General features: G+C 44.9%; 2 protein-coding genes across 5 annotated transcripts in view; one reads left to right on the top strand and one right to left on the bottom strand.

Moving 5' to 3' along the window:
* The first annotated feature begins 868 nt into the window (after positions 1-868).
* Positions 869-12237, top strand: LOC139388549 (amyloid-beta A4 precursor protein-binding family A member 1-like). 2 transcript variants are annotated; one of them, XM_071135273.1, is made up of 14 exons: positions 869-1004; positions 2056-2382; positions 4323-6219; positions 6410-6625; positions 6740-6779; positions 6995-7140; positions 7705-7737; positions 7879-7962; positions 9993-10196; positions 10314-10493; positions 10714-10926; positions 11205-11324; positions 11425-11565; positions 11765-12237. In XM_071135273.1, the coding sequence occupies exons 3-14, from the start codon at positions 4396-4398 to the stop codon at positions 11834-11836; spliced, it is 3273 nt and encodes a 1090-aa protein (XP_070991374.1). In that variant the 5' UTR covers positions 869-1004; positions 2056-2382; positions 4323-4395; the 3' UTR covers positions 11837-12237. The 2 variants fall into 2 exon arrangements, with proteins under 2 accessions (XP_070991374.1, XP_070991375.1); XM_071135274.1 differs by lacking the exon at positions 2056-2382.
* Positions 12238-12324: 87 nt separating this feature from the next.
* LOC139388548 (tight junction protein ZO-2-like) overlaps positions 12325-27784 on the bottom strand; it is a 34507-nt gene continuing 19047 nt past the window's right edge. The window contains exons 4-24 of one of the 3 annotated variants that reach the window (XM_071135271.1): positions 27249-27373; positions 27036-27138; positions 24286-25012; positions 23985-24088; positions 23594-23747; positions 22517-22628; positions 22179-22321; positions 21970-22054; positions 21660-21810; positions 19458-19566; positions 19131-19350; positions 18487-18671; positions 16615-16710; positions 16312-16391; positions 15969-16179; positions 15667-15767; positions 14532-14759; positions 14235-14336; positions 13870-14139; positions 13289-13374; positions 12325-13125 (exon numbers count right to left, since the gene is read on the bottom strand). In XM_071135271.1, coding sequence (XP_070991372.1) covers positions 12972-13125; positions 13289-13374; positions 13870-14139; positions 14235-14336; positions 14532-14759; positions 15667-15767; positions 15969-16179; positions 16312-16391; positions 16615-16710; positions 18487-18671; positions 19131-19350; positions 19458-19566; positions 21660-21810; positions 21970-22054; positions 22179-22321; positions 22517-22628; positions 23594-23747; positions 23985-24088; positions 24286-25012; positions 27036-27138; positions 27249-27373 — 3546 coding nt within the window. In that variant the 3' untranslated portion in view covers positions 12325-12971. Of the gene's footprint in view, positions 13186-13288; positions 13375-13869; positions 14140-14234; positions 14337-14531; positions 14760-15666; positions 15768-15968; positions 16180-16311; positions 16392-16614; positions 16711-18486; positions 18672-19130; positions 19351-19457; positions 19567-21659; positions 21811-21969; positions 22055-22178; positions 22322-22516; positions 22629-23593; positions 23748-23984; positions 24089-24285; positions 25013-27035; positions 27139-27248; positions 27374-27784 lie in introns of all 3 variants that reach the window. The other 2 variants (XM_071135270.1, XM_071135272.1) reach the window with 2 other exon arrangements.

Below are 27784 nucleotides of genomic sequence, written 5' to 3'. Positions count from 1 at the left end.
GCTCTCAAAGCCTGTCATGTTCCTAAATAACTTAAGACATAATATATACCTTCATCAATGAATGAAAAGAAAGGACCAGAAATTATTGATGCCCGGTTTTAAAATAGAACAGCACATGTGTGAATGGGAGCAGGAAATGCTAGGTGGCACCAATAAGAAGGGGGTATATGGCTAGGCTACTATATGGATAGGCTACTTTATGAATCCACACTTGCCAAACAAATCACTCCCTTACTGTTAATCAAGAATGAGCTGAAATTATGGATGTGCGGGAGATAGAGATGGGACAATTAGGCCCCTCTAGGTTTAAATGCTGACACAGATTGGATAACATGGTGACTACACACATTTATTGCAATCCGGGAATCCTTGAGACGTTCCTGCCTAACGCTAAATTTAACCCCTACCCTTAATTTAACCATAAATCTTACCCCAGCATTAACCGTTTTACACTTCAACAGGTTGACATCAGATTTGGGACGTCCCAATGATCTCGTTTAGACTGTAGAGAAGATAGCAATATAGGTGTGAGTGCGTTCTCGGGAATATTTTCCTAATAGATCATGTAGGCTAGTCTTCATCCATAGGCTATTCTGATAAAATGCTGTGAGCGAGGGTCCTTGAATAGTTTGCTCTGTGTGCTTGACACCGTGGTGTCGATATTTTGCTTACACCGGTGTTTCTTAGCTCTAGGGGATGCATTGTGCGCAAGGGAAGAATTTGCGGGCTCTAATATCTCACTGCGCGTGGGAAAAAGTGGTGCAGACAAGAGCAGTAGTGTAGGCTACGTAGAACACGATCGTTGCAGCGCCATCATGTTGAAACACAGCAGTCTAAAGTCGCTTTGTGCATCGGTAATCCGCTCAAATGTCACGATGCAGCAGGAGTTGACCGATCGGGCCTAATCCATGCAAATTGTTTGAAGGTATCGAGCAGAGGGACCAGTAGGATAAAGATGGTGAAGCGGAATGTTACGCGATCTACCAGTTCCTAGTCATGAACAGGTAAGCGCCTATTTATGATCCAGGAGATCGGGCAAATAGCCTACATTATGACGAATCGCATAACACCAGCGAATCGATGAAGGTACCAGTGGCGCCGATGATTTGACCATGAAAGGCCCCCCGCGGATCATTTAATTAGAGACGTGTCACATCGTTTTGGCTTTCATCGTCGTCGGACATTCAGACAGGTGTCTGTTTGTTAAATAGGATAATAGCCCGTTCGTTGAGCAGTTGTCAATAAGTAAACATGTATTAGGATATTTCATCACAGGAGCGCCTACTCGTTTTGCTTTTCTTTTGGGTTACGTCCCACTCCATACACGGTGACAGAATCGGAAGAGCGTTTTCTGCACAAGCTACCTGCTGTCCTACCCTTTTAATTTCCTCACGTTCAGGCAAAAAAAAGTCCTCCCAGCGGCCATTCAACGTGGGACTTGAATAGTCTACAAGCATTTGCCAGTCGTCACAACCCTTTTCTTAGTCTATGCATTAATCCTGTCCTGCTGAAACCACAAATATATCAACAAAATATAACCAATAGGCCTATTGATACTAGGGGAGAGTGGGGTATATTGAGCCAAAGGGTTAGTTGAGCCACTCCTTGTTTCTAAGAAACCATGCACAAAATTAATCATGTGACCAAATATTTAGGAAGAGGTCATAATTTCATAGAGTCTGTGAAGGAAGAAACCACATGGAAAAAGTGGTAAGCAAGTTAGGTCCCAAAAAATGTATTTTCACGAAGTCAAATGAATTTATGTTGTAAGTTTCATGGTGCTTGTATCTAAACCAACGTTATCTAAACCAAATATTGTTTAATACATCAATTTGGGTCTTTATAAACTGCAAATGAGGTCCTTAATCTAGCATGAAAGTGCATCCTTGTAGCTGTGTGGGCTAATACAGTCAAAATGTTTGCCTTGGGGTAAGTTGAGCCAATGTCCACCATACTCCATACAAATTATGATAACATTTTGTCAGTTTTATGCATAGTATTTTTGCAATGTGTCATGCAAATGAGCTCAAGTGCATTTTGTCGTTGTTGTTACAGAGCTGACATCATTGAGGTTCTTGAGAGAGCAGACAAGGAAGTGAGAGAAGAGAAGAAGTCCATTTGAGCAGCAGCAAGGGATGAAAAATTAGACTGAATGACACTGAATAGATACATTGATAAAAAAGGAATATGTACCTGTGTGAAAGAGTAGCAGATGCTCATGAGGTCTCATCTGATGACATGGAGTCTGAGCTTGCTAAACATATTAACAATCTCGCGGACCAGTTTCATGGGCTTAGTATCCTCAAATGCAGAGAACTTGCCTACGAGTTGGCACGTTGAAACAACATCCTTGTCCCAGACAATTGGTCAAGAAATGGAAGGGTAAGTGAGATCTATATCTGAATGTAGGCATACATTTCATATATACGATATACCACACCCCCATTCCATGACTTCAACTTTGACCTACCAGCACCATCACCTGCTGTCACAAGACACTATCACCCACTTACCCTCAAGGCTGCTCAATTTACCTTGTACATGTGCTCAACAAACCCCCTTACCCCGGGGAAGTTGTGCCAAGAGACAACTTTGTTTTGGACAAGCTATGTTTTGAAAACTGTTTAGTTTACATTTAATTCTGGTTATTTCCAGGGACACACAATATCAATAACCATTATGATCACCTGCTCTTTCCATGGCATAGACTGACCAGGGGAATCCATGGGAAAGCTACAGTATGATCCCTTATTGATGTCATCTTGAATCCACTTCAATCAGTGTAGATGAAAGGGAGGAGACAGGTATAGAAGGATTTTAAGCCTCGAGACAATTGAGACATGGATTGTGTATGTGTGCCATTCAGAGGGTGAATGAACAAGACAAAATATTTAAGTGCCTTTGAACAGGGTGGTAGTAGGTGCCAGGCACACCAGGTTGAGTGGGTCAAGAACTGCAATTCTGCTGGGTTTTTCACGCTCAACAGTTTCCCGTGTGTATCAAGAATTGTCCACCGCTCAAAGAACATCCAGCCAACTTGACACAAGTGTGAGAAGCATTGGAGTCAACATGGGCCAGCATCCCTGTGGAATGCTTTTGACACCTTGTAGAGTCCATGCCCTGACACATTTAATTTGTTCCTAATGTTTTGTACACTCGGTGTAAATATCTTTTAGACATAATACTATATTTCCCTTGATGTAGCGATGCTGAATGTAGAAAATGGCTCAACATACTCTCCCCTACATGTAAACACTGTTTTAACATTGGCCTGTGTGTGTTAGGCTAGCGTAAGATCAGTGACCCCTCCCTGTGGCTTTCACTTGGGCCCCCAACAGATGGAGGAGCTGCTCACAGCTCCCTCCGCCTGCCGCCTAGCCGATGTTGCCCACAGCCTGACCATCTGTGACCTGGGCACTGCCCCCCCAGGGGCCCACCCAGTCAGCAGCACCAATCACTGGGGAAAGGGCATATTTCTAGCATATAATCTATACTCTTTGTCCTCCTACATGTCTCCTCTTTGTCGGTTCTCGCCTGCACTCAGATTCCTTTTCATTCTGAGGTTCTGCATTAACCTCTGCCCCTAGTCTCCAGATATCCAGCCTTTATTAAATCTGTACACTCTCTGCTTTCTGTATCCATCAAATTTGAATTTCAGCCACTAATTCATACAGTACAATGGGCTATAGCCCTTAAAGCTACAAAATACTTTACCTGCAATACTGTGCACAATTTTGAAAACTGATCCTATACGATACTGTGAAGTCAGTCTACTGATTGATGCTGAGTATACTGCACAGTCTATCTAGAGTTCAGACATCAATATTCTGTACACTGAGCTTAAAGTTTGGTATTCAGCCTGACCTCCTCTCTGTCAGGTCAGTGACGTCAGTGCTTTGTCCCTCCTCCTGCTCCTCCTCCTCACGCCATCTGCCAGCTGCTTTGGTGTGGCGTGGTGCCGCTGCTGGTGCAGGGAGAATATGCCTGAGATTAAACACACCCAGATGAATCCCATGGGATTTAGGTTTTACCCTGGAGTATAGGGAGCCCCTGCGGCTCTGCTTATCTATCAGGATCTTGTGCGTGTGTGCTTTGTACTTTGTAGATGTGTGGGGGATTGGCAGATCTCTGAAATTGAGGATAGAATTGATGTTAAAATGGATATTGGGAGAGTGATACATAGATCTACTTCATAACCACAGGGGTGCTCGCTCACAAACACAATCTCCTGTTTGTAGACATGCCTTCCTGATCCTTCTGTTTCACCCCTGAACCATAACCCCTGAACTATCTGTTCACATTCATTTCCTGTCTCCCTGCAGGCAGTGCTTTGAGTGGTGTCTCCTAGGAGACGGAAGGACCATGTTCTAAAGGTAAACAGACCACAGCAGAGTGATGAGCTACAAGCAGCAGGGGGAGGGGCTAGGTGATGCTATCTTGGAGGAGCATAAGGCTTCACCTGCTTCCAGAAACCGGCAGCCCAATAGCACAGGGGGAGAAGGGGTCCCTGTCCGGAGAAGTTGGAGACCCTGCCAAATGCTCGGTCAGGATGGGAAGGAACATCACCACCACCATCATCCTCCTATTCCGCACCAAGGCTCGGGCCGCGGCCCTGCACGGCACCGTAGACGAACTCCCTCAGGGCAGGGCCCATCCAGACAGTGGGAGGGAGCAGAAATGGAGCCTCCTCACCACACCCAGCCGCCTCGCCCTGGCGCGGCCCGCTACCGCCGCCAGGGAGAGCCCAGGGTTAGAGTTCACAGACAGAGACCGCCGACGAGAGATGGCCAAGACACCCACGCCCTGCCGTTTCAACAGCAACGGTCATCTGGCGCTCCCCTGACTGAACAGAGGGACATGACTGGTCCCGCAACAATGAAGCAGCAGCACCCCCCACACTCCTGTCCACCCCACCACACACAGAACAGTAGAGCACCTGACCTTACTGCTGGTACCTCTCCTATCCCCACACACCACACACCATGTCCTACTGCCCCTGATCCCCCTTCCCAAGACCTGCATCAAACCCTTCCCAACATAGAGTCTCCCCAACCTCAGGAGGAAGAGGAGGAAGGGTACAGCTCATCCATAACGCAGTCTGTTAGTACTCAAAGTGGATTTGACAACCAGACAGACCTAGAGAACCAGAGGGAGGGGGGCCATGGAGAGGGGGAGCTAAAAGAGACCGGTCTGGGAGAAGAAGACAGCAGCGAGAGGGATCTGGTAGAGGATGATCAGGAAGATAGAACTAATGAGTACTGTTCTGACACTGAGAGTGCTGCCTCGCTAAGCATGGAGGCTCCGCCCCTGAGTTCACCTCCTCACCAATCACCATTCTTGCCCCCTCCACTTCAGTCTGAGAACTCGGACCAATATAGTGACGAGTTTAGCCCAAGTCCCACCTATGAAAATGACATAATGCCTGATGATGAGAACTACACTGATTCTCCACTGTCCCACCCCAAATCCTTCACCTTCAGAGACTCGTATCCTAAGACCTATGCAGAATTCTATAATGAGTCCTACCCACAGTCAGAATCTATCACAGAATCCAACACAGAGCCCTACGCAAAATCCTACCCTCAGTCTTTCCCTGCACCCTTGAAATTGATTAATTATCCAGACAGGAGATCTGAGGCTGACCCTGATGAGCCATATTCAGAACTTCACCCAGGTTCCTGCAGTCGTAGACAGAGCGAGCATGTTTATAAGGGAGCTACAGACACTGAACCCCAACCCTGTGACTCCTGGCCAGGTAGGGATGTGGGGTTACCACAGACCAGCCCCCATTGGCAGGGACGCTCAGTCGGCTCAAGGCTACACCACTACAATGACACTACGTCTGATGGGGAGGACGACAGCCTCAAAGAAAGCCCCAGATCCCAAAGCCTGGGGCCACCTCCCTGGAACGTGCAAGGTGAAGCCCAGTCAGAGCGTCCCAGCTCTGGGCAGCCTGATTCAGGTGAGTTCCAGGATGAGCAGGCCGGGTTGGAGCTCCGACCTCCAGCGGAAGGCCTTTCAGAGGACAGTGTCACAGGCTCAGGAGATGCTATCTCTCTGGCCATCAGGGACATCCGAGAGGCCATAGAGGAGGTGAAGACAAAGACGGTGCGCTCGCCCTACACTCCTGACCAGCCCATAGAGCCTGTGTGGGTGATGAGACCGGAGGTCAGTCCTAATGAGGACGAATCCTCCCCAGAGCAGCCACCGGGTGGCGAAGTGAGTATGAGCCAGCCCTGGATCACTACAGAAATCACATTTTTGAAATGTTTACATAGTGGAGAGAATGGATGTTTATCCATTCATTGCATCAGTGATAAGAGTGATCTCTGAGGTAATAATGTTATCTACTCCTGTTTAAATGTGCCACCAGAAATCAATTGAGGTTATCTCTTAATCTGTTCTACAGCCTGTCTCTCAGTCTCCTTCACACTATAACCCAGTCCCAGCCCGAGTTCCCTCCCCTGTCCATGTTCCAGTACCAGCTCCAGCCCCATCCAGAGTTCCGGTGCCAGTCCCAGAGCATGTCTGTCCTGTGAGGGTAGAGTCCTCCAGAACACACCAGGATCAGCAGAAGGAGCATAGAGAACAGAGGGAGCCGCCTAGGCCACCATCCATTGAGGAGGTAAGTGACTGCTCTGCACTGTGTCACACGCACCACTGTGGAAAGAGAAGTGCTATTCTACTGTTACTGTCACCATTACTGATGTATAATAGTAATATTCTTTTTTCATTTCAGATCCAGAGGCATATGCCGTCCTTCCCTACATACGTGGAAGGTGAGTGTCTTGGGTGGTTGGGGGGGTCATTAGTGAGATAAGCAGAACGTTTTTGTAGATTAAGCTTTGCTGTGGTATAAAATGCAATTCAATTACTTGATGGAAAAGGTTAGGCATCAGTGGCATGTTGACACTCACTTTTGATTTTGTTTTCACTCAAATCAAAAGTGATGACCATTGATTGTCGCCAACCTCAATGACCGTCTTGTCCACAGTCCCAGGGCCATGTGACCCAGAGGACCTGATTGATGGCATCATTTTTGCAGCCAGCTACCTGGGCTCCACCCACCTGCTGTCAGAGAGGACTCCCACTAAGAGTGCCCGCATGCAGCAGGCCCAGGAGGCTATGAGCCGTGTCAGGGTGAGCCACACGGGGGTCACATCAGCTAGGACCGAATACTCTTCCCTTTTTCCTTCCTTCCCTCTTCCATCTTTTAAGTGACAGGCAGTAATCATTCTCATGTCCTTAGTTCTATATAATTATGTGCATTATATTGTGCATTACATTTTTACTAAATAGCTATTGACACATCTGCCAAATAACATTGTTTCATGTCCATAAAGAAGTATTGGGGAATGCCCATGGCATCTGTCAGTCTATGTTGTTATCACATGCAGTCTGTTTGTTTCTTGAGGGGTGCTAATGTCACATTGACGAAGGGGAAACTTTTGAGGATGTTTGCTTCATAACCTCTGGGCCAGTAACTTTTGTCAGATGTGGTAGACAGCTTAAATCACCACCTGCCCACACAAGGCATGTGTGTACACACACACACACACACAGCCCTAATACACCAAATGGGATGGCCAATCTTCTGTGAGCCAATCCAGTGTCGTCCATACCCTAGCCCCATCTTACTATTCTTGGCGGAGCATTGTCTTGAACGCACTCGCTCTCTCTCTCTCTTGCTATTCTATATGGCAGACTGCACAAAAGCAAGCTAAAAACAGAAAGAAGGTACAGTGACAGTATTACGGCTGTAACATATATTTTTTTCTGTCTGTTCTGTGTCTTCAGTCATATTTTCTGTTTGTCTGTAATGGTTGTTTGAATGTCTTCTGTTGTTGAAGTGATGCTCTCCTCTCCCTAAATGTGCAGACTGGGGGGGAGATTCCTTCTTCCACTGAAGTGGATCTCTTCATGTCTACACAGAGGATCAAAGTGCTGAATGCAGACACTCAGGTAAATACTGTATAATATTGACCTTAGCATGGACTCACTCAAGTATAGCGGCTGCTATGTTACATGTACCAGACAATCGCTATAGTGTTAGTAATCCCGGTGTTAATTTGGTCGTTCCATGAAATGAGTGCCTGTTGCGTGCGACCCTTTTGATATTTTAAGTAGAAATTGTGCACCAATATTGGATATTAAAGCCTGTTATATTAAATTAAGTGAGCTTTAGTATAGACCACATGGAGAATTCAATAAATGCTAGTGCCAAAATTTGGCATATTGATATTTCCCTCCGTACACCCTCTGTGACTTCTAGAACAATTTTAAACTTCTTAGTTAGGCCCCTTTTTACCCTCAATTTCCGCATGAATGACGTGCCCAAAGTAAACTGCCTGTTGCTCAGGCCCTGAAGCCAGGATATGCTTTTCATTGGTACCATTGAATAGAAAACACTGACATTTGTAGAAATGTTAAAATAATGTTGGAGAATATAACAAAAAAGAAATGGTAGGAGAAAATCCAACCGGAATTTTCTTTTTTTAAAAGACCATCGTCTTAGAATGGCAAGCATAAGGTCATACTGAAAATTAGTTCCCTGGATGCAATTCCTATGGCTTCCACAGGGTGTCAGCAGTCTATGTTCAAGGTTTCAGGCTTTTAATTTAAAAAACGAATAAGAAATATCAGTTTTAATACAGGGAAACAGTCTTGGAAATTTGTGTCTGTGCGCCATGAAGACAGGATGCACCTGCTAAAAATCGGTTTCCTATTGAACATACTTCTTTCCGTACTAAATATTATAGTTTGTTTACATTTTAGGGTATCTGAGGAGTGAATAGAAACGTATTTTGACTTGTTGAAACAAAGTTTCGGGGTAGATTTTAGGAAAGGTTGCAAGATCGAATCCCCGAGCTGACGAGGTAAAAGATCTGTCGTTTTGCCCCTGAACAAGGCAGTTAACCCAAAGTTCCTAGGCCGTCATTGAAGATAAGAATTTGTTCTTAACTGACTTGCCTAGTTAAATTAAAGTTTTAAAAAATGTTGGAGTGGATTACTCAAATCGATGGCGCTAACTAAACAGACTTTTTGGGATATAAAGAAGGATTTTATCTAACAAAACGACACTACATGCTATAGCTGGGACACTTTGGATGACAAATCAGAGGAAGATTTTCAAAAAGTAAGTGAATATTTAGTCGCTATTTGTGAATTTATGAAACCTGTGCCGGTGGTAAAAATGTTTGATGTGGGGCGTTGTACTAGCTACTGTAAATCTGACATTGCAGTAAGATTAACAATAATTTAAGCTTTCAACTGATATGTACCTAAATGTTTAATAGCCATAATTTTTATGATTATTTGTTTTAATTGCGCGCCCTCCAGTTTCACCGGGATGCCTAGCCCAAACAAGTATTCACCATCATTGTAAATAAAGATTATTATGTGATTAGTGATTCATTTACATCTGTCCCTCATTTTAAGGTTAACCCTGTTACGTGAACTGAACTCTCATTTTTAATATGGTGAAACTATTCCTTTTTAAATATTTTTTCAAAAGAAACATTAAACAGCCAAATTATAGTGATAAAGCAGGTGAGCTGGTTCTACCCTTTGTCCATTTTGTGGTGGAAAACTGAGTGGGTCAAGCATAACACGTCAACCCTATTACCCATAGATAGGCAGGCTAGAAATGTTTAAATTTCCTTTTTTTTTTGCATTAAATTGCCCCTCCCTTGTTGTACACAACAAGCTTCCATTCCCCCGTCACAAGGGGATTTATGGCTGGTTTAAGATGAAATCGTCAACACTGTTACTTTATTTGACACTTACTAGTCATTTTTTTAAATTTAGCCTATTGAGATGGGAAAAATGTTTTTTTTTTATGAAGTTGAACATGTGCTCTTAATGACAATGTTACAATTAGGTGAACATTTAATTTTTATTTGCCACCTAATTGGTGGAACGGCGCAGTTATCAAACACTTAAACTACCCTCTATAGCCACATAACCATGTCCTTATCCTGTGTTCCTATCAGGCGTCCATGATGGACCTGCCACTGAGGACCATCTCCTACATCGCCGACATAGGCAACATGGTGGTGCTGATGGCCAGGGGGAAGATGGTACGCTCCAGGAGCGCTCAGGAACATCTGAACCATACAACTGACCACACCAACAGCCCTGCCCGCGACGACCTCCCCCAGTACAGGATGGTCTGCCACGTGTTTGAGTCGGAGGATGTAAGTGTGTGTTTACAAATGATTTGTTTAACTCTGACACAAGTGTGTGTATGAAGGAACTTTATGACATACAACGTAATATGTGCGTTTGTGTTGCCACTCTTACCCTCTGTCCAGGCCCAGCTCATAGCCCAGTCTATTGGCCAGGCCTTCAGTGTGGCGTACCAGGAGTTCCTGCGGGCCAATGGCATCGACCCAAATGACCTGAGTCAGAGGGAGTACAGCGACCTGCTCAACACTCAGGACATGTACAACGATGACCTCATCCACTTCTCCAAGTCAGAGAACTGCAGAGATGTGAGTCAACCACCAGGGGGCAGGCCAGTGTTGGGTGCTTAGAATTTTTATATGGGATTTTAGACCTTAGTGGCTATTAGTTAGTTCTAAAACAGTGAGCTATACCTGTAATACACATAGCATTAACAAGAAGGGCTAACTGAAAGACATTCAAGTGAACAGTTGCCTTGACCTTATTGGTGTAAGTAGTGTAATTTGTTCTGTGTGTATCCTATTGCAGGTTTACATAGAGAAGCAGAAGGGAGAGATGCTGGGCGTGGTCATAGTGGAGTCAGGCTGGGGCTCTATTCTGCCCACCGTCATCATTGCTAGCATGATGCATTTTGGGCCTGCGGAGAAGTCTGGTGGACTCAACATTGGTGACCAGCTCATGACCGTCAATGGAACCAGTCTGGTTGGACTGCCCCTCTCCACTTGCCAGAGTATCATCAAGGTTTGCCTTTCTCTTGTCTGTGTTCTTTCAGCCTCTTTCCCTCATCTCCTTGCCTTCACCTTCTCTCTCTTTGTGTCACTGTAGCCCAACTGTGCATTTCTGCTGAAAATGCAAATGTACTTGTGGTCAGGCAGACAGTCCGTTTTAAATGTAAATAGTCTACCCCTCTGCAAGCTGGCACACACTGAAAACAATTGACTTTGACCATGCGGTGCTGTAAGTGCATTTTTCCCCCTCTTCTCTTGGCTGTCTCCTCCTGTTATAATCTGTCCCCCCAGGGTCTGAAGGCCCAGTCCAAGATTAAGTTGAACATCGTCAGGTGTCCCCCCGTCACTATGGTGCTGATCCGCAGACCAGACCTCCGATATCAGCTGGGCTTCAGCGTACAGAATGGCATTGTGGGTATCATGACAATTGGGGGGGGGGGGGGGGAGATGACCCTTAGCTTTGCGTGCTTGATTAGCTTTATTGCTGTTTGTGTCCCTCTGTCCTGTAAAGATCTGCAGTCTGATGAGGGGGGGCATTGCTGAGAGAGGAGGGGTCCGTGTCGGTCATCGCATCATTGATATCAACGGTCAGAGTGTGGTGGCTACACCTCATGAGAAGATTGTTCAAGTCCTGTCTAATGCAGTGGGAGAGGTACAAGAACACACGCAACAGTAACATGTAATAGTCCAGTGTTCGAGGTCAAGAACTTAAATAGTCATGAGTTGAAATAATCCTAATTGATTCTGTAAATGGCATTACAATTCATTTATGGAGTGGAGATAGTCAATTCAAAACGTCAGGAAAACTCTATGCTCAGCTGTGTTTTGATCACGCAACCTTTGTGCTGCAGATCCACATGAAGACGATGCCTGCAGCCATGTACCGTCTATTGACTGCCCAGGAACAGCCGGTCTACATCTGAGACTTGCTCTCTCTCCCTGGACAAAACTCTCCATTCCAGTTCACATCAAGGGGATTTTACTTCGGTTTTTATTTAATTACGTTCATCAGCCACGTATTTGATTTTCACATCACTGTTTGCTTAAAATCAAAGTATTTTCATGCCACTCCGCACTGACTTGCCTTAATCTGAACCTGTTAAACAGGTGCAACTCTGAAGTGAAACGGCACAGAGTAGTTTACCAGGCAGATTAATGTTTGATCAGTAACCAGATAGCGGAATTTAAATATGCGTATTGAGGAGAAACACCTTTGGTCTTTCAGGATCCTATGAATGTACTGTAAACTGTCTCCATGGGGGCGTGGTAACCCAAATGTTAGCTTTTCATTGGACCAAAGCCACTTCTACAGCCTTGCATGTAAAAAATATGTAACTGCGATGTTGCAGCTGTGCTATAATTTGCACCTGGTTGAATGAACTCCTAGAAACAACAGTCACCACGACACAAATGAAAGTTTAAAATAGATTTATTTGAGAAAGTTAACGACTCACTAGTTGATTTCAGCAGATGGTTGACACTCCTGATACACCCTGGTAAAACAAGAATGGAGCATCTATACTGTATATGCCATAAAAATGTGATTGTCTCAGGTTGTATGTAAACTGGCATGTTTTGTCCATCACCTCAGAGCCTAGTGCTGACTGCTTCTTTCAGTGGTCTGACACTGCTACACTATAAAAGGCACTTTGTATGCGCTGATCTCTAGTATTAAAATACACAAAAATGACAGAGTACAGTAAATCAAAGGGTATGCAATGAGAGATTACCCACCACCCACTAACAGGCCAGCTGGAGACAGAGTACCCCCATGTCTGTCCAGATCTGTTACATTGAAATAAACAAGATTTAAAACATGTAAAAAGATCATATATATACATACACGGTTATAAGAAGTGTATTCGAACCCTATTGGTTTGGATAAATATGACTGCGGGGTTGGGAGGTTAAAAGGCATATACGCCATCCCACACAGTGAGGCAAACAGTCAATGTCAGGACACACCTGAATGGGATATATCATCCTGCCACTAGGTGGGGCCACAGGACAGGGTGTTCGAGTAACCACAGTGAGAACAATAAGGTGGATCTGTCTGTCCTACATCTCAGTGTCTTTGTACTTCTGGGGGTTGCTGTAGTAGCCTCGTCTGGTCTGGTTGGCCAGCTGTCTGCGGTACTCTTCCTCATCGTCGTCGTAGTGACCCTTGCTCTCAGAGTACGGTGGCCTGGAGGCCGGGGTCTGGGGCTCTGAGCTGGACACACAGGAGAGCGGGAGAGACATTTTTGTTCATTCAGATTGTTGGGCATTGAGTCTGTAAAAAAAAAAAGTATTGAACCCAACCTGACAGGCAGTGGAAAGTTAAGTAAAAATGCTAATTTTTGTGGTGATCGACAAGGTTAAAAAGACGAACTTACCCTATTGGCTGTGGGCGGTTGTGGTTGGGCTTTGGTAGTTTCACTGGGACTGCATAGATGTCTGGGTGCTTCTGGGCTATTTCCAGCTACAGTCAAGAGAGCAGGAGGAGTTTGACAGTTGTGTCAACGCACATACTGTACATTAAACATAAAGCAACATACAGTTGAAGTTTACATACACCTTAGGCAAATACATTTAAACTCAGTTTTTCACAATTGCTGACATTTAATACCAGTAAGACAGGGTCTTAGATCACCACTTAATTTTAATGTGAAAAGTCAGAAAAATAGTAGAGAGAATTATTTATTTCATCACATTCCCAGTGGGTCAGAAGTTTACATACTCAATTATTATTTGGTAGCATTGCCTTTAAATTGTTTTAATGACTCCAACCTAAGTGTAATGTAAACTTCCGATTTCAACTGCATGCACTTGAATATACCTTTTGGCACTTGAAATAAAACATTTAATCAGAATATATGAAATGATCACTTTCCCTGTAGAACCATTTGGTTCTTTTATGGGCATTACATCTTACTGCTAGGGGCGTTACTGTCTGTTTTCCACCAGTAGTACTGACCCGTGCTTGCTCGGCCTCCTGGAGCTCCAGCATCCTCTGGGCTCTGGCCAGGTGGTCCATCTTTTCGAAGGCCTTCACTTTGCCAATGAATGAGCGGTTAGCCGGGTCCTCTCCCCCCTGGACACTGTGGTCCTCAGATGACTGGCCGGGGGCCTTTAGGGTGGGCTTGAGGGCCACGGGGGGCGGGGCGGGCTTGGACCCCCCGGCCGCGTCACTGCTAATGGTGCTGCTGGAATGGGAGTCATAGCCCCCCCGAGACTGCACCCTCACCTGGTGCAATAGAAGAGGATATTCTGGTCTTAAAAGCAAGCACAAAATGTGGTACAGGGTTTGAGAGCTGAGGGTGGGGTTCAAGGGGGTCTCACCTTGGGGGGCTCAGGGACGAAGGTGGGGGGCGGGCTGGGGTCTCTCAGCACCTCTCTGCTCCCTGATCTCCTCATACGAGGTATGGGGGCAGGATGGCGTCTCTACAGGTGGGAATGGAGGGATGTACGTATGTCAACAAACACAGACTAGGTCAACACAACAAGTCAAGATTGTTGACTGGCAATGAGAGATTAATGGAGTACACTTGAGAGAGACAGATGCCAGTCTCCATCTCTGACACTGGATGAGTGATTGACAATGAGGGCTAGTGATTGACCGTAGTAAAGCACACCCACCTCCTCTGGCAGTACGGGCTCTGAGGAGCGGCTGATGGCCGACACCGGCTGATGGGGCTCGTCCATTGGCTCGTCCAGCTCGTTGTCGGTGTAAGCCCCACCCTCGTCGGCCGTGTCGTCGAAGTCGCTGGTCAGTCGGCTGTCCATGCTCAGGTAATCGGCGCTCATCGCTGACAGGTATGACATGTGGTCATCATGGATATCCAGTTCCTCTTCAGAGCCGTCCAACTGAAAGAAAGACGCAAGTTGGTATGAAAGACACTACATACAGTACATAAATTCACATATTCAAGTAAATGAATATCTTAGAAATTGTTGCGGTTGATATTTTTGTTCTCTGTGTGTGTGTGTGTGTGTGTGTGTGTGTGTGTGTGTGTGTGTGTGTGTGTGTGTGTGTGTACACACACCAAAAATATTTAAAAAACGCAACATGCAACAATTTCAAAGATTTTACTGAGTTACAGTTCATATTAGGAAATCAGCCAATTGAAATAAATTCATTAGGCCCTAATGTATGGATTTCATATGACTGGTCACAAAAACAAAAGTAGCGGCGTTGATCAGAAAACCAGTCAGTATCTGGTGTGACTCATGCAGCGCGACACAGCTCCTTCACATAGAGTTGATCAGGCTGTTGATTGTGGCCTGTGGAATGTTGCCTAACTCCTCTTCAATGGCTGTGTGAAGTTGCTGGATATTTTGGCGGGAACTGGAACATGCTGTCATACGTCAATCCAGAGCATCCCAAACCTGCTCAATGGGTGACGTACTACCAAATTCTCTAAAATAACATTGAGGCAGCTTATGGTAGAGAAATTAACATTAAATTATCTGGCAACGGCTTTTGTGCACAGGCCTGCAGTGCACATTTTAGAGTTGCCTTTTATTGTCCCCAGCACAAGTTGCACCTGTGTAATGATCATGCTGTTTCATCAGCTTCTTGATATGCCACACCTATCAGGCGGATGGATTATTTTGGTAAATCAGAAATGCTCACTAACAGGTATCTAAACAAATTGGTGCACAACATTTGAGAGAAATAAGCTTTGTGTGTGTGAAACATTTCAGGAACACTTCAAATGTTGCATCTATATTTTTGTTCAGTGTATATGTATTAAATAAAAACAGAGCTTACCTTGCCCTCACAGATCCACACAGCCCGCTCCTGCTGTGCTCGGATAGAGTCTTTCACACTCCCATACCACCCGTCATTGGCCGAGTTCAGGTCAACAGTTGCTGTCCAGAGAAACAAACCAGAATGATTGGCACAACAGAAACAGAAGAAATACAGCGTAATCATAGTTTATTACTGAAACAATGTGGCCTCCTTAGACCAACCCTAGTGTTTGGGCTTCATAATACTAGGGATTCACCTGGGGACTTGCATCAGTGACATGTACAGTGCCATATACAGAGGAGCTGCTGTGTGTGACTGACCAGTGAAGAGGTGGGAAAAGGTCTTCCTCATTTTGACCGCCTGCTCGTAGAGTTTGCGGGCGCTGCGACTGGAGCCGGGCACAAGGCGGTTCCTCATGGTCTTGATGCCCCCCTTGCTGTCCGGGTTGAGGAACACCACAATGGGGTACCACTGGGTGTAGTTCAGGGTGTCCACTGCCTTGGGAGTCACGTCCAGCAGGGCATGGCGGTCCTGGGGAGACAGGGTCAATGTGAGAAGGAAGCTGGAGAAGATGACAGTGAAGAGGAAGAGGAAGGTGGAGGATGATGACTACGGTGATGAAGGTAAGGGGTGGATGAAGACGCCGGTGGTGGTCGCGTTTACCTGTTCGATGATCTGACGAATGGTATTGAGTCTCACCACACCGGAGGACTTGTCAGCGCCTGCGTCCTTGGGCTCGGTCTCTGTGTGGTCAAACAAAAACACATCAGCTTCTCACCAATACTACATAAACACACATGATCATAGAAGCCATAAGGAAATGCTCAATTTCGAATGCCCGGTCAGCGCAGGGTGAACAAATTTGGAACTATTCCATTGAAATAAAAAATACTAAATTGAGCGCACCTAACGTAAATACATGATGCACCTTCGTTTACAAGCAGAAGTTAGGAGCACCATACTCACTGGCTATGACAAACTCCTCAGGCAGGTCGTTGGCCAGTTTCTCATTGACTGCGTCTGCAATGGGCCCAAACACAACCACTGGTCTCCTGAAGCCAGCTGAGGATCAACACAGACACACGGTTAGTATCTCACATCTGTAATATACAGCTGAAGTCAGAAGTTTACATACATTTGAACTCAGTTTCACAATTCCTGACATTTAATCCTAGTAAAGATTCACGGTCTTAGGTCAGTTAAAATTAAGTGGTGATCCTAAGAATGTGAAATGTCAAAATAAGACAGAAGGATTTATTTCAGCTTTTGTTTCTTTCATCAAATTCCCATTGGGTCAGAAGTTTACATACACTAAATTAGTATTTGGAAGCATTGCCTTTAAATTGTTTAACTCGGGTCAAACGTGTCAAGATAGCCCTCCACAATCTTCCCACAAGTTCAGTGAATTTTGGCCCATTCCTCCTGACAGAGCTGGTGCAACTTAGTCAGGTTTGTAGGCCTCCTTGCTCGCACAAGCTTTTTCAGTTCTGTCCACACAATTTCTATAGGATTGAGGTCAGGGTTTTGTGATGGCCACTCCAATACCTTGACTCTGTTGTCCTTAAGCCATTTTGCCACAGCTTTGTAAGTATGCTTGGGGTCATTGTCCATTTGGAAGACCCATTTGCGACCAAGCTTAAACTTCCTGACTGATGTCTTGGGATGTTGCTTCAATATATCCACATTATTTTGTGAAGTGCACCAGTCCCTCCTGCAGCAAAGCACCCCCACAACATGATGCTGCCACCCCCGTGTTTCACAGCTTGCAATCCTCCCCCTTTTTCCTCCAAACATAACCATGGCCATTATGGCCAAACAGTTCTATTTTTGTTTCATCAGACCAGAGGATATTTCTCTAAAATGTGTGATTTTTGTCCCCATGTGCAGTTGCAAACCGTAGTCTGGCTTTTTTTATGGCGGTTTTGGAGCAGTGGCTTCTTCCTTGCTGATTGGCCTTTTAGGTTGTCAATATAGGACTCATTTTACTGTGGATATAGATAATTTTGTACCTGTTTCATCCAGCATCTTTACAAGGTCCTTTGTTGTTTTTCTGGGATTGATTTGCATTTTTCGCACCCAAGTACATTCATCTCTAGGAGACAGAACGCGTCTCCTTCCTGAGCGGTATGACGGATTTGTGGTCCAATGGTGTTTATACTTGCGTACTATTGTTTGTACAGATGAACGTTGTACCTTCAGGCGTTTGGAAATTGCTCCCAAGGATGAACCAGACTTGTGGAGGTCTACAATTTTCTTGGCTGATTTCTTTTGATTTTCCCATGATGTCAAGCAAAGAGGCAATGCGTTTGAAGGTAGGCCTTGAACTACATCCACAGGTACACCTCCAATTGACTCAAATTATGTCAATTAGCCTATCAGAAGCTTCTAAAGCCATGACATCATTTTCTGGAATTTTCCAAGCTGTTTAAAGGCACAGTCAATTTAGTGTATGTAAACTTGTGACCCATTTGGAATTGTGATACAGTGAATTAATCTGTCCGTAAACAAATGTTGGAAAAATTGTGTGTCAGGCACAAAGTAGATGTCCTAACCGACTTGCCAAAACTATAGTTTGTTAACAAGAAACGTGTGGAGTGGTTGAAAAACAAGTTTTAATGTCTCCAACCTAAGTGTATGTAAACTTCCAACTTCAACTGTAGCTCTGGTTAGACATGCTATATAGTTTGTCTGTGCATTCCATTATGAGAAAGTTCCTAATAATTCAGTTGATAGTTAAGTTCAATCGAAAGTTTAGAACTTGTTCTGTTCTATCCAGTCAAGTGGCTCTTAGACCACACCCCAACAGGAGATAGGAGTCTTTTGCGTTGGGAGACGTACCTTCTCGTAAGACCACCCTCTCGTAGGCAGAGAAGCGAGTGGTGACAGGGGTGGCAGTCAGATCCTCTCTGCTCTTACGGAGGTCCTTCTTCTTTGCCGCCCTTTGACCCCTCAATCTCCAGAAGTCTCCTCTGTCATTGGCTGTTCCTCTCTGGGCATTCTGCACATTCGACATTTGTTCCGCCCTGAGAAGCAGAGAACACCAGGAATCATAAAGTACTTAGTCTCAATCATCACACACACACACACTTTCAAACACTTGGGTGAAAACTTGGTAATTCCATCAGACATGGTTAAAACTACTGTCAAGGTAGAGAACATCACTTCTGAAATTGAGATCATATGAATTACTACATACGGTGCCAACTGAATACAAAGCCAAATTAAACAAATATCTTCCAACATTGTTATAGGCTACATACAGTATGATAATAGATAGGATTATTACACCTACATATTAACATGATCCAAATATAGTCTGCTATAAGCACAGCACTAATTCATTAATAACATTATGAGTTCCTATTTCACCATGATGAGTTCTTAAATAACCTAAGTGAATTATTTATTCAGGCTGCCATTGGCTGCAGATGGAATAGGAGTCTTATGACTGTGTAATTATGTATAAGTAGCCTCATACACACCTGCTCTTGTTGGGGATGATGCCCTTCTCCAGCAGCTGGTTGTCTTTGTCAGTGCGGATGGCTAGCCAGTTGCCCAGCTTGCCGTCATAGAGTGTGTCAGTCACATTGAAGATCTCCCCTCGGGAGAAGGGCAGGCTCTGGGGAACCTCTTTCTCATACTCAAAGTGGGTCCTGATGAAGAACGAGTCCCCCCTGCCCGATGCCAGGATGTCCTTATAGACTGGAACAGAGGACAGACACCACAAACATCAAACCACTTCACCTGCGACATGAGTTGAAATAAAATGACAGATGTGTCTTTCTCTACAGAGTGAAGGCGTGACTCACCATCTGGTTTGCTCTGAGCCAGGATGGTGACATCCTCTCCCTTTGGAATCTCCAGCAGGTATAGGACAGCATCCTCACGCACCATGCCCCTGAAGTCCATGTTGTTCACCTGACAGACACAAAGACATCAGAAGACATAACATTAGCGATCATATGTAAAGCACTCATGAACAGACATGAGGAATTTCACAAACATGACAAACATTAAAAACTCTTAAGGATCCGCACGTTTTTATTTTTCTTCGCCTAAAATGACATACTCAAATCTAACTGCCTGTAGCTCAGGCCTTGAATTAAGGATATGCATATTCTTGGTACCATTTGAAAGGAAACACTTTGAAATTTGAAAGAAATGTGAAATGAATGTAGGAGAATATAAAACAATAGATCTGGTAAAACATAATACAAAGGGGAGAAAAATTAATTCTAGCTACTGTAAATTGGACAGTGCAGTAAGATTAACAAGAAGTTAAGCTTTCTGCCAATATCAGATAGTGGGGCAAAAAAGTATTTAGTCAGCCACCAATTGTGCAAGTTCTCCCACTTAAAAAAATGAGAGAGGTCTGTAATTTTCATCATAGGTACACTTCAACTATGACAGACAAAATGAGAAAAAAAATCCAGAATATCACATTGTAGGATTTTTAATGAATTTATTTGCAAATTATGGTGGAAAATAAGTATATCTCAATACTTTGTTATATACCCTTTGTTGGCAATGACAGAGGTCAAACGTTTTCTGTAAGTCTTCACAAGATTTTCACACACTGTTGCTGGTATTTTGGCCCATTCCTCCATGCAGATCTCCTTTAGAGCAGTGATGTTTTGGGGCTGTTGCTGGGCAACAAGGACTTTCAACTCCCTCCAAAGATTTTCTATGGGGTTGAGATCTGGAGACTGGCTAGGCCACTCCAGGACCTTGAAATGCTTCTTACGAAACCACTCCTTCCGTTGCCCGGGCGGTGTGTTTGGGATCATTGTCACGCTGAAAGACCCAGCCACGTTTCATCTTCAATGCCCTTGCTGATGGAAGGAGGTTTTCACTCAAAATCTCACGATACACGGCCCCATTCATTCTTTCCTTTACACGGATCAGTCGTCCTGGTCCCTTTGCAGAAAAACAGCCCCAAAGCATAATGTTTCCACCCCCATGCTTCACAGTAGGTATGGTGTTCTTTGGATGCAACTCAGCATTCTTTGTCCTCCAAACACGACGGGTTGAGTTTTACCAAAAAGTTCTATTTTGGTTTCATCTGACCATATGATATTCTCCCAATCTTCTTCTGGATCATCCAAATGCTCTCTAGCAAACTTCAGACGGGCCTGGACATGTACTGGCTTAAGCAGGGGGACACGTCTGGCACTGCAGGATTTGAGTCCCTGGTGGCGTAGTGTGTTACTGATGGTAGACTGTTACTTTGGTCCCAGCTCTCTGCAGGTCATTCACTAGGTCCCCCCGTGTGGTTCTGGGATTTTTGCTCACCGTTCTTGTGATAATTTTGACCTCACGGGGTGAGATTTTGCGTGGAGCCCCAGTTCGAGGGAGATTATCAGTGGTCTTGTATGTCTTCCATTTCCTAATAATTGCTTCCACAGTTGATTTCTTCAAACCAAGCTGCTTACCTATTGCAGATTCAGTCTTCCCAGCCTGGTGCAGGTCTACAATTGTATTTCTGGTGTCCTTTGATGGCTCTTTAGTCTTGGCCATAGTGGAGTTTGGAGTGTGACTGAGGTTGTGGACAGGTGTCTTTTATACCGATAACAAGTTCAAACAGGTGCCATTAATACAGGTAATGAGTGGAAGACAGAGGAGCTTCTTAAAGAAGTTACAGGTCTGTGAGAGCCAGAAATCTTGCTTGTTTGTAGGTGACCAAATACTTATTTTCCACCATAATTTGAAAATAAATTCATTAAAAATCCAACAATGTGATTTTCTAGATTGTTTTTTCTCATTTTGTCTGTCATAGTTGAAGTGTACCTATGATGAAAATTACAGGCCTCTCATCTTTTTAAGTGGGAGAACTTGCACAATTGGTGGCTGACTAAATACTTTTTTGCCCCACTGTATGTCTATGTCCTGGGAAATGTTCTTGTTACTTACAACCTCATGCTAATCGCATTAGCCTACGTTAGCTCAACCGTCCCACGGAAGGGACACCGATCCCAAAGAAGACTAAGACTAAGAGTTAACCCTTTCCCTACCTTCATGATCTGGTCCCCAGTGTGAAGACCCTCCTGTTCAGCAGGACTGTCCTCCTGAACGGCTGCGATGAAGATTCCCACATCGTTTCCTCCCGCCAGCCTCAGCCCCACGCTCTCCCCCTTCTGGAAACGCACCATCACAGTGTTGGGCCTGGGCAACACACAATCCATTTAAGACAACAGGCAAGTTAATAACATTTGTACATTTCTATTCATAATCTACATTAGAGTACACAACTCTGTTGAGTTAATAGTGAGTCTGTGCCCTAGACCCATTCGCTGTAGATGTGTTTGTGGAACCAACACTTACCCGTATATCTCCTGATCCTCTATGCTTGGTGTCAGTGGTACCTTTGGGGCAGCGTGGACTTTTGGGGCAACAGTTACTACCGGTGCTGTAAAAACAAAATGGAAATCCTCATTGGTGAGCATTGCTACGATGGATGGGTAAGTTAACTGATGCACTGCTTATATAACAGATAAATGATATATTCAGTTATTCAAAGTCATTGTGCTTACCTGGGGGTGTTTCCGGGCGGGGCTCCACCCTCTCTATTGGCAGAAGGGACGTGTCCTCCACAACTCTATCCTTTTTTCGCGCCGGCATGGCGAACGGTGTCGGCATAGCGCCCATTTTAGCCAGCCTGCTGGGAGGTTCCTCCCTGATCGTAAAACACACATAATCCCATGGTTCTCAAACAGTACAGCACAGCTACAGTAGGCTTTCATCTTCTCCGAAATGCCATAGTGATGGTGTACAGATACTCAATGTAAATATCATCTCAACAATATTATATGGTAAGATATTATATAAGAGTGATCCATACAGCAGGTGGGAGCAGAGGGTGACTGTTTACCTGGGTTTGTCTCGGAGCCTCTCATTGGAGGAGTGGGAAGACAGGTCTGAGTGGGGGGCTCGTCGGTCATCCTGTGGCGAGTAGGAGCGGTAAGACTCGATCTCAGAGATATCTGGAACACAAAATATTACCAACATCTAGTTCATCTTCAAGACAGATAACCCAAGTCGACTTTTTCCCATAAGAAATGTTACATTTGGTATTAGTGGAGTGGAGAGAAACAGACAAACACAGCAAACCTCAGACAGATACATTTCTTGCAGATACCCGTCACACAGACAAGCACCCCTGTTCTCAATACAGAAGCTGCAGTTCCAATCTTAGATCGCACATTTATTTGCTACATTTCAGACCATAACATAATGAAATTCTGTCATATTCAATAAGTGGATTATCGGGGGGGGATTATATTCCCCTGCCAAGCGCTCACACACCACGTCCCTGAATGGACCAAAGTGGGTCAGAAGTCCCTGGGTGTGTGACAACGCCCCCCTCAAACGCTTTGGGTTAGCGCATCACCCCACCCTCCCATTTAATTACACAACCCAATCATAACCTGCACTTTGATCACGTGACAAATATACTGAAATAGAGCCAGTAGCCATAGAGACGGCCAGGTGACACTGAAGAGAACACGGTTCTCTTTTTCATACATTACTTCTATAGAAATGTGAAATGTTATTGATGGAATAGACTAAATGTCATCAACAAGGTGTCTGTTTGGCTGACATGCATGGGTATACCGTTTCATAATCTCTCTATACCAATGACAGGTCGGGTGGAAGGTGAGTAAAGTTGAAACAAAACTTTATTATCCCTAAGGGGAAACTTTTTGTTGTTGCCAGAATCAAACAAAAAGAAAACAGACAATTCAATAAAACCAGATATGGACAGAACAATACAACCGAAAACATACATTTTCAAATCAGTAGACAATTACAGTAGGTTAAAACACTCTCAATGAATAACTTCTACAAAGCACTGGGACCGTTCTGAATCTGTCCACATAAAAAGGTATTTTTCCTTAAAAAGGAAAGGAGCTGCTGCCACAGAGACTGAGAGTGGAGGGTCTCTCACCATCGAGCTCAGAGTCGCTGTCTGCCAGGGGAGGAATCCTGACCAGGACCTGTCTCCTGTCTCTCTGCACCACCAGCTGCAGCTTTCCTCGAGACTTCTCGATCAGCTTCCCTGCATCGCTTAGAGACAGGTTCTCGGTCACTGTACCATTGATCTGACACAGAGTGAGAGAGAGAGTCAAATCACATTCATAGTGTATCGTAGCAAACACACATAATATCTGTAGCCCACTGTCTGAGACGGATCATTCTTAAGTAATGTGTGTGTGTGTGGGGGGGATAAATCCCATTATAGGCCAACATAACATGCAACTTTTAACGAGGCAGCAGTGAAACAACGCTTCCCCCAGGGCAGAGATGAAACAGTGGTCTGTATGTGAGGCCCTTCCTACCTTCAGTATGATGTCTCCCTCCTGTAGGTTGCCATCCCTGCAGGCCAGACCTGTGCTGGTCATTTCCTTAATAAACAGCTGACTGCCCAGACGCAGACCATACTCTATAACACACACACAAAACACATGGTGTAAACATAAAAACATGGTTTAACTGATAGTAAACATTTAGCACAGGCTGTCTTAGAGGAATGAGCATAGTAGAGATATATCACTGTAAATATGGAGTGTTAGTACAGTATGTGTATGTTAAATGTATGTGTGTGTGCGTGTATGTATGCATGCATGCATGTATGTAGACCTTCATTGGGCCTGTTCTTCAGCAGCAGCACGTTGAGGGGTTTCTCCAGGGGCTCCTGCTCCCGAGGGGGGCGGGCCATGGGGACTGGCATGGCAGTGGGGGAGGGTGAGCGGTCCAGACGCTCCCTGCTCCCGCTCCTCTTCATCTGCTCTTTCCTGTGGTCGCGGTCACTGGGAACACGTTCACGGTTACGCTCAAAGCTGTGGTCGCGACCATGGCTGCGGGCGGGACTGTGACCGGCCCTGTACCGTCGGTCGGGGCTGTTAGCGCTGTCCAGAGTGCGTTCACTACGGAAACGCCTGTCGGGGCTGGGGTCGCGGTCAAGGGCCCGTTCGCTGCGGTAACGCCGATCGGGGCTGTGGTCGCGGTCAAGAGTGAGGTCGCTTTTGTAGCGGCGGTCAGGGCTACGTTCACGGTCCAGAGTGCGACCCATGCTGCCGTCTCGTCTGTACTGCCTGTCTGGATGGAGGTCCTTCTCCACACTTCTGCCCCGGTCATCTCGACCGTAATCACGGTCAAAGCCCCGTCCCTGATAGCCAGCGTCTGTGTAACCTCCCCTTTCCTGGCTGTGGTCGCGGTCTTGATGACTGCTGCGTCCGCTGTACACACTGCGGCGGTCCTGGTCGTAGTCATAGTCATCGTTGTAGTCGTTACTGAAGACGCGGTCATCGGGGGAAGGGGCGCGTTTCAGCAGGTTCACCGGAACCTTCCTGGGCCTCTTGACCGTCTGTCAACAACAAAGACCCCATCAGGAATCATTCACAACTGTTATTTATTCAATTTGTATTAAAACATTATTTTATTTTTTTAATTAAAAAAATCAGGGGAATCCATTGAGACCAGGATCTCATTTTCATTGGTGCCCTGAGGACAACAAATTCAACATGATTCATAAACAACATGCAGCCCATATACGTTTTGATTTAAGAGGTTTGTATCATTCTTAACTATAAGGTACCAAATAACTCTAAATCTAGCTTATAGGACCTGTTTCAAATGATCACTTTTATGCTCAACATAGCCACTTCATATTCTCACTCATGCCGGAATGGGAAAATACCCTTTCTATTTTATTCAGCTAAGTTAAATTAAATTATTTTTACTATAAAAATGATATATAAAATAAGGGCACGGGACTTATAAGAATATATTGTCTGCTAATTGAACTAGCCTACGGCATGGCCGTCTCAAATTCTGTTGACTACATTTTATTCATGTTTCTTTAGACCTGCCCAAAATAAATAATGGATGTATTGTATGTGTATATTAAAATAGATTTATTGACTTTTTAAAATGTAGATGCTCCCAATACCAAACCCCAGCGCTACAGCTTCTGTAACATCCAGGAAATGAGACTTAACACCATCAGAAATCAGACATTGAACTGTCAGACAGGACACATTCTCAAACCACTTGCAAGACGCCTGATCCAGACCTATTTCAGTCAACCTTTGAATGAGAATGTGACGGCCAACAGTGTCGAAGGCAGCACAATGATGATTTTTAGGACCTAAGCAATTTAGCACATCTAAAACAAGTGTAGCAGCTGAAACGGTGCTGTCCGGGCCTACCCTCAGATCCCAAACAGATCTAATTGGGAATCTTTTGCCACCATAATCAAACATTTTTTTTTATATATATACAGCACATTTGGAAAGTATTCAGACCCCTTCCTTTTCCCACATTTTGTTACCTTACAGCCTTCTTCTAAAATGGATGAAATTATGTTGTTTTTTCTCTCCACCAAATCGACACACAATACCCCATAATGATAAACCAAGCCATGAGGTCGACAGAATTGTCCGTAGAGGACAGACAGTACTGTGTCAAGGCACAGATCTGGGGAAGGTTACCAAAATGAAGGTCCAAGAACACAGTGGCTTCCATCATTCTTAAATTGAAGAAATTTGGAACCACCAAGACTCTTCCTAGAGCTGGCCGCCCAGCCAAACTGAGCAATAGGGGGAGAAGGGCCGTGGTCAGGGAGGTGACCAAGAACCCAATGGTCACTGACAGAGCTCCAGAGTTCCTCTGTGGAGAATGGAGAAACTTCCAGAAGGACAACCATCTGTGGCCAGACAGATGCCACTCCTCAGTAAAAGTCACTTGATAGCCCGCTTGCAGTTTGCCAAAAGGCACCGAAAGGACTCTCCGACCATGAGAAACAAGATTCTCTGTTCTGATGAAACCAAGTTTGAACTCTTAGGCCTGAATACCAAGTGTCACATCTGGAAGAAAGCTATGGTGGCAGCATCATGCTGTGGGGATTTTTTTCAGTGGCAGGGACTGGGAGACTAGTCAGGATCGAAGCAAAGATGAATGGAGCAAAGTACAGAGCGATCTTTGATGAAAACCTGCTCCAGAGCGCTTAGGACCTCAGGCTGGGTTGAAGGTTCACCTTCCAACAGGACAACAACCCTAAGCATACAGACAAGGCAACGCAGGAGTGGCTTCGAGACAAGACTGAATGTTCTTGAGTGGCCCAGCCAGAGCCCGGACTTGAACCTGATCGAAAATCTCTGGAGAGACCTAAAAATAGCTCTGCAGCGACACTCCCCATTCAACCTGACAGAGCTGGAAAGGATCTGCAGAGAAGAATGGAAGAAACTCCAAATACAGGTGTGCCAAGCTTGTAGTGTCATACCCAAGACTCGAGGCTGTGATCGCTGTCAACGGTGCTTCAACAAAGTACTGAGTAAAGGGTCTGAATACTTATGTAAATGTAAAATTCAAGTTTTTAAAACACTCACAATTTTGGCTACTTTTCCACACTTTCTGAGGGTCTGTACAGCGAAGGAGTGTGGCACGTTGTCCATGGGAATGGCGTTCACCTGCACCACCCGGTCATTCTCACTACAAAACACAATTAACATATGAGGATATACAAACTGTACACACATTAGCTCCTCAAAATGACAGAACACTTGATTTCTCATAATGACTGATTGACAAGAGGTACGTACAATAGCAGGCCATCGGCGGGCCCTCCCTGAAGTACGTCAGATACCACTATGGACATCTCCCCACTTTCCTCGTTGGGGTTGTCCCGCCCCCCGGACACTGCAATACCAAAACCCATCTTGGGGTCCTGCAGTGAAGAGGACATGTATTAGAGATGTGTTTGTATGGGTGTGTGAGTGCCTGTGTGACCTCGTCTGTTCAGGTTAGTGTGTGAGTAAATGTATCTGTCTGTCTAAGTTTGTGATGAAGTCTTTATGTAAGATAAGCCATACATCCTACCTAGTGTTTAGGTGTGTGTGTGTGTGTGTGTCTCTCTCTCTCCTTGTTGTCTGTGTGATGTACCTGCCCCCGTGCTGACCAGATGAGATTAGAGCAGAGATTTAAACACCCCCATCTCCTCTCCCATCTGTACTAAAAACATTCCCTGCTCCGCCCGCGAGAGTTTGGCCGACAGCGTCGGCATGTGAAGGTCGGTCGAAAACTCTCTATGCTATTCCCAACAGTACCTATCCCGTAACGGCTAAAGGAGCATCACATC

This window comes from Oncorhynchus clarkii, chromosome 29 (genome assembly GCF_045791955.1).
Source record: "Oncorhynchus clarkii lewisi isolate Uvic-CL-2024 chromosome 29, UVic_Ocla_1.0, whole genome shotgun sequence".
Lineage (NCBI taxonomy): Eukaryota > Metazoa > Chordata > Actinopteri > Salmoniformes > Salmonidae > Oncorhynchus > Oncorhynchus clarkii.
This window is presented reverse-complemented; position numbering and strand designations above follow the sequence as displayed.

Coding starts and splice junctions, on each gene's coding strand:
- LOC139388549 (XM_071135274.1), top strand. CDS start 4,396: ATGAGCTACAAGCAGCAGGGGGAGGGGCTAGGTGATGCTATCTTGGAG. Junction 7,963..9,992: donor TGCTGAATGCAGACACTCAG/GTAAATACTGTA, acceptor TGTTCCTATCAG/GCGTCCATGATGGACCTGCC. Junction 11,566..11,764: donor TGTCTAATGCAGTGGGAGAG/GTACAAGAACAC, acceptor TTTGTGCTGCAG/ATCCACATGAAGACGATGCC.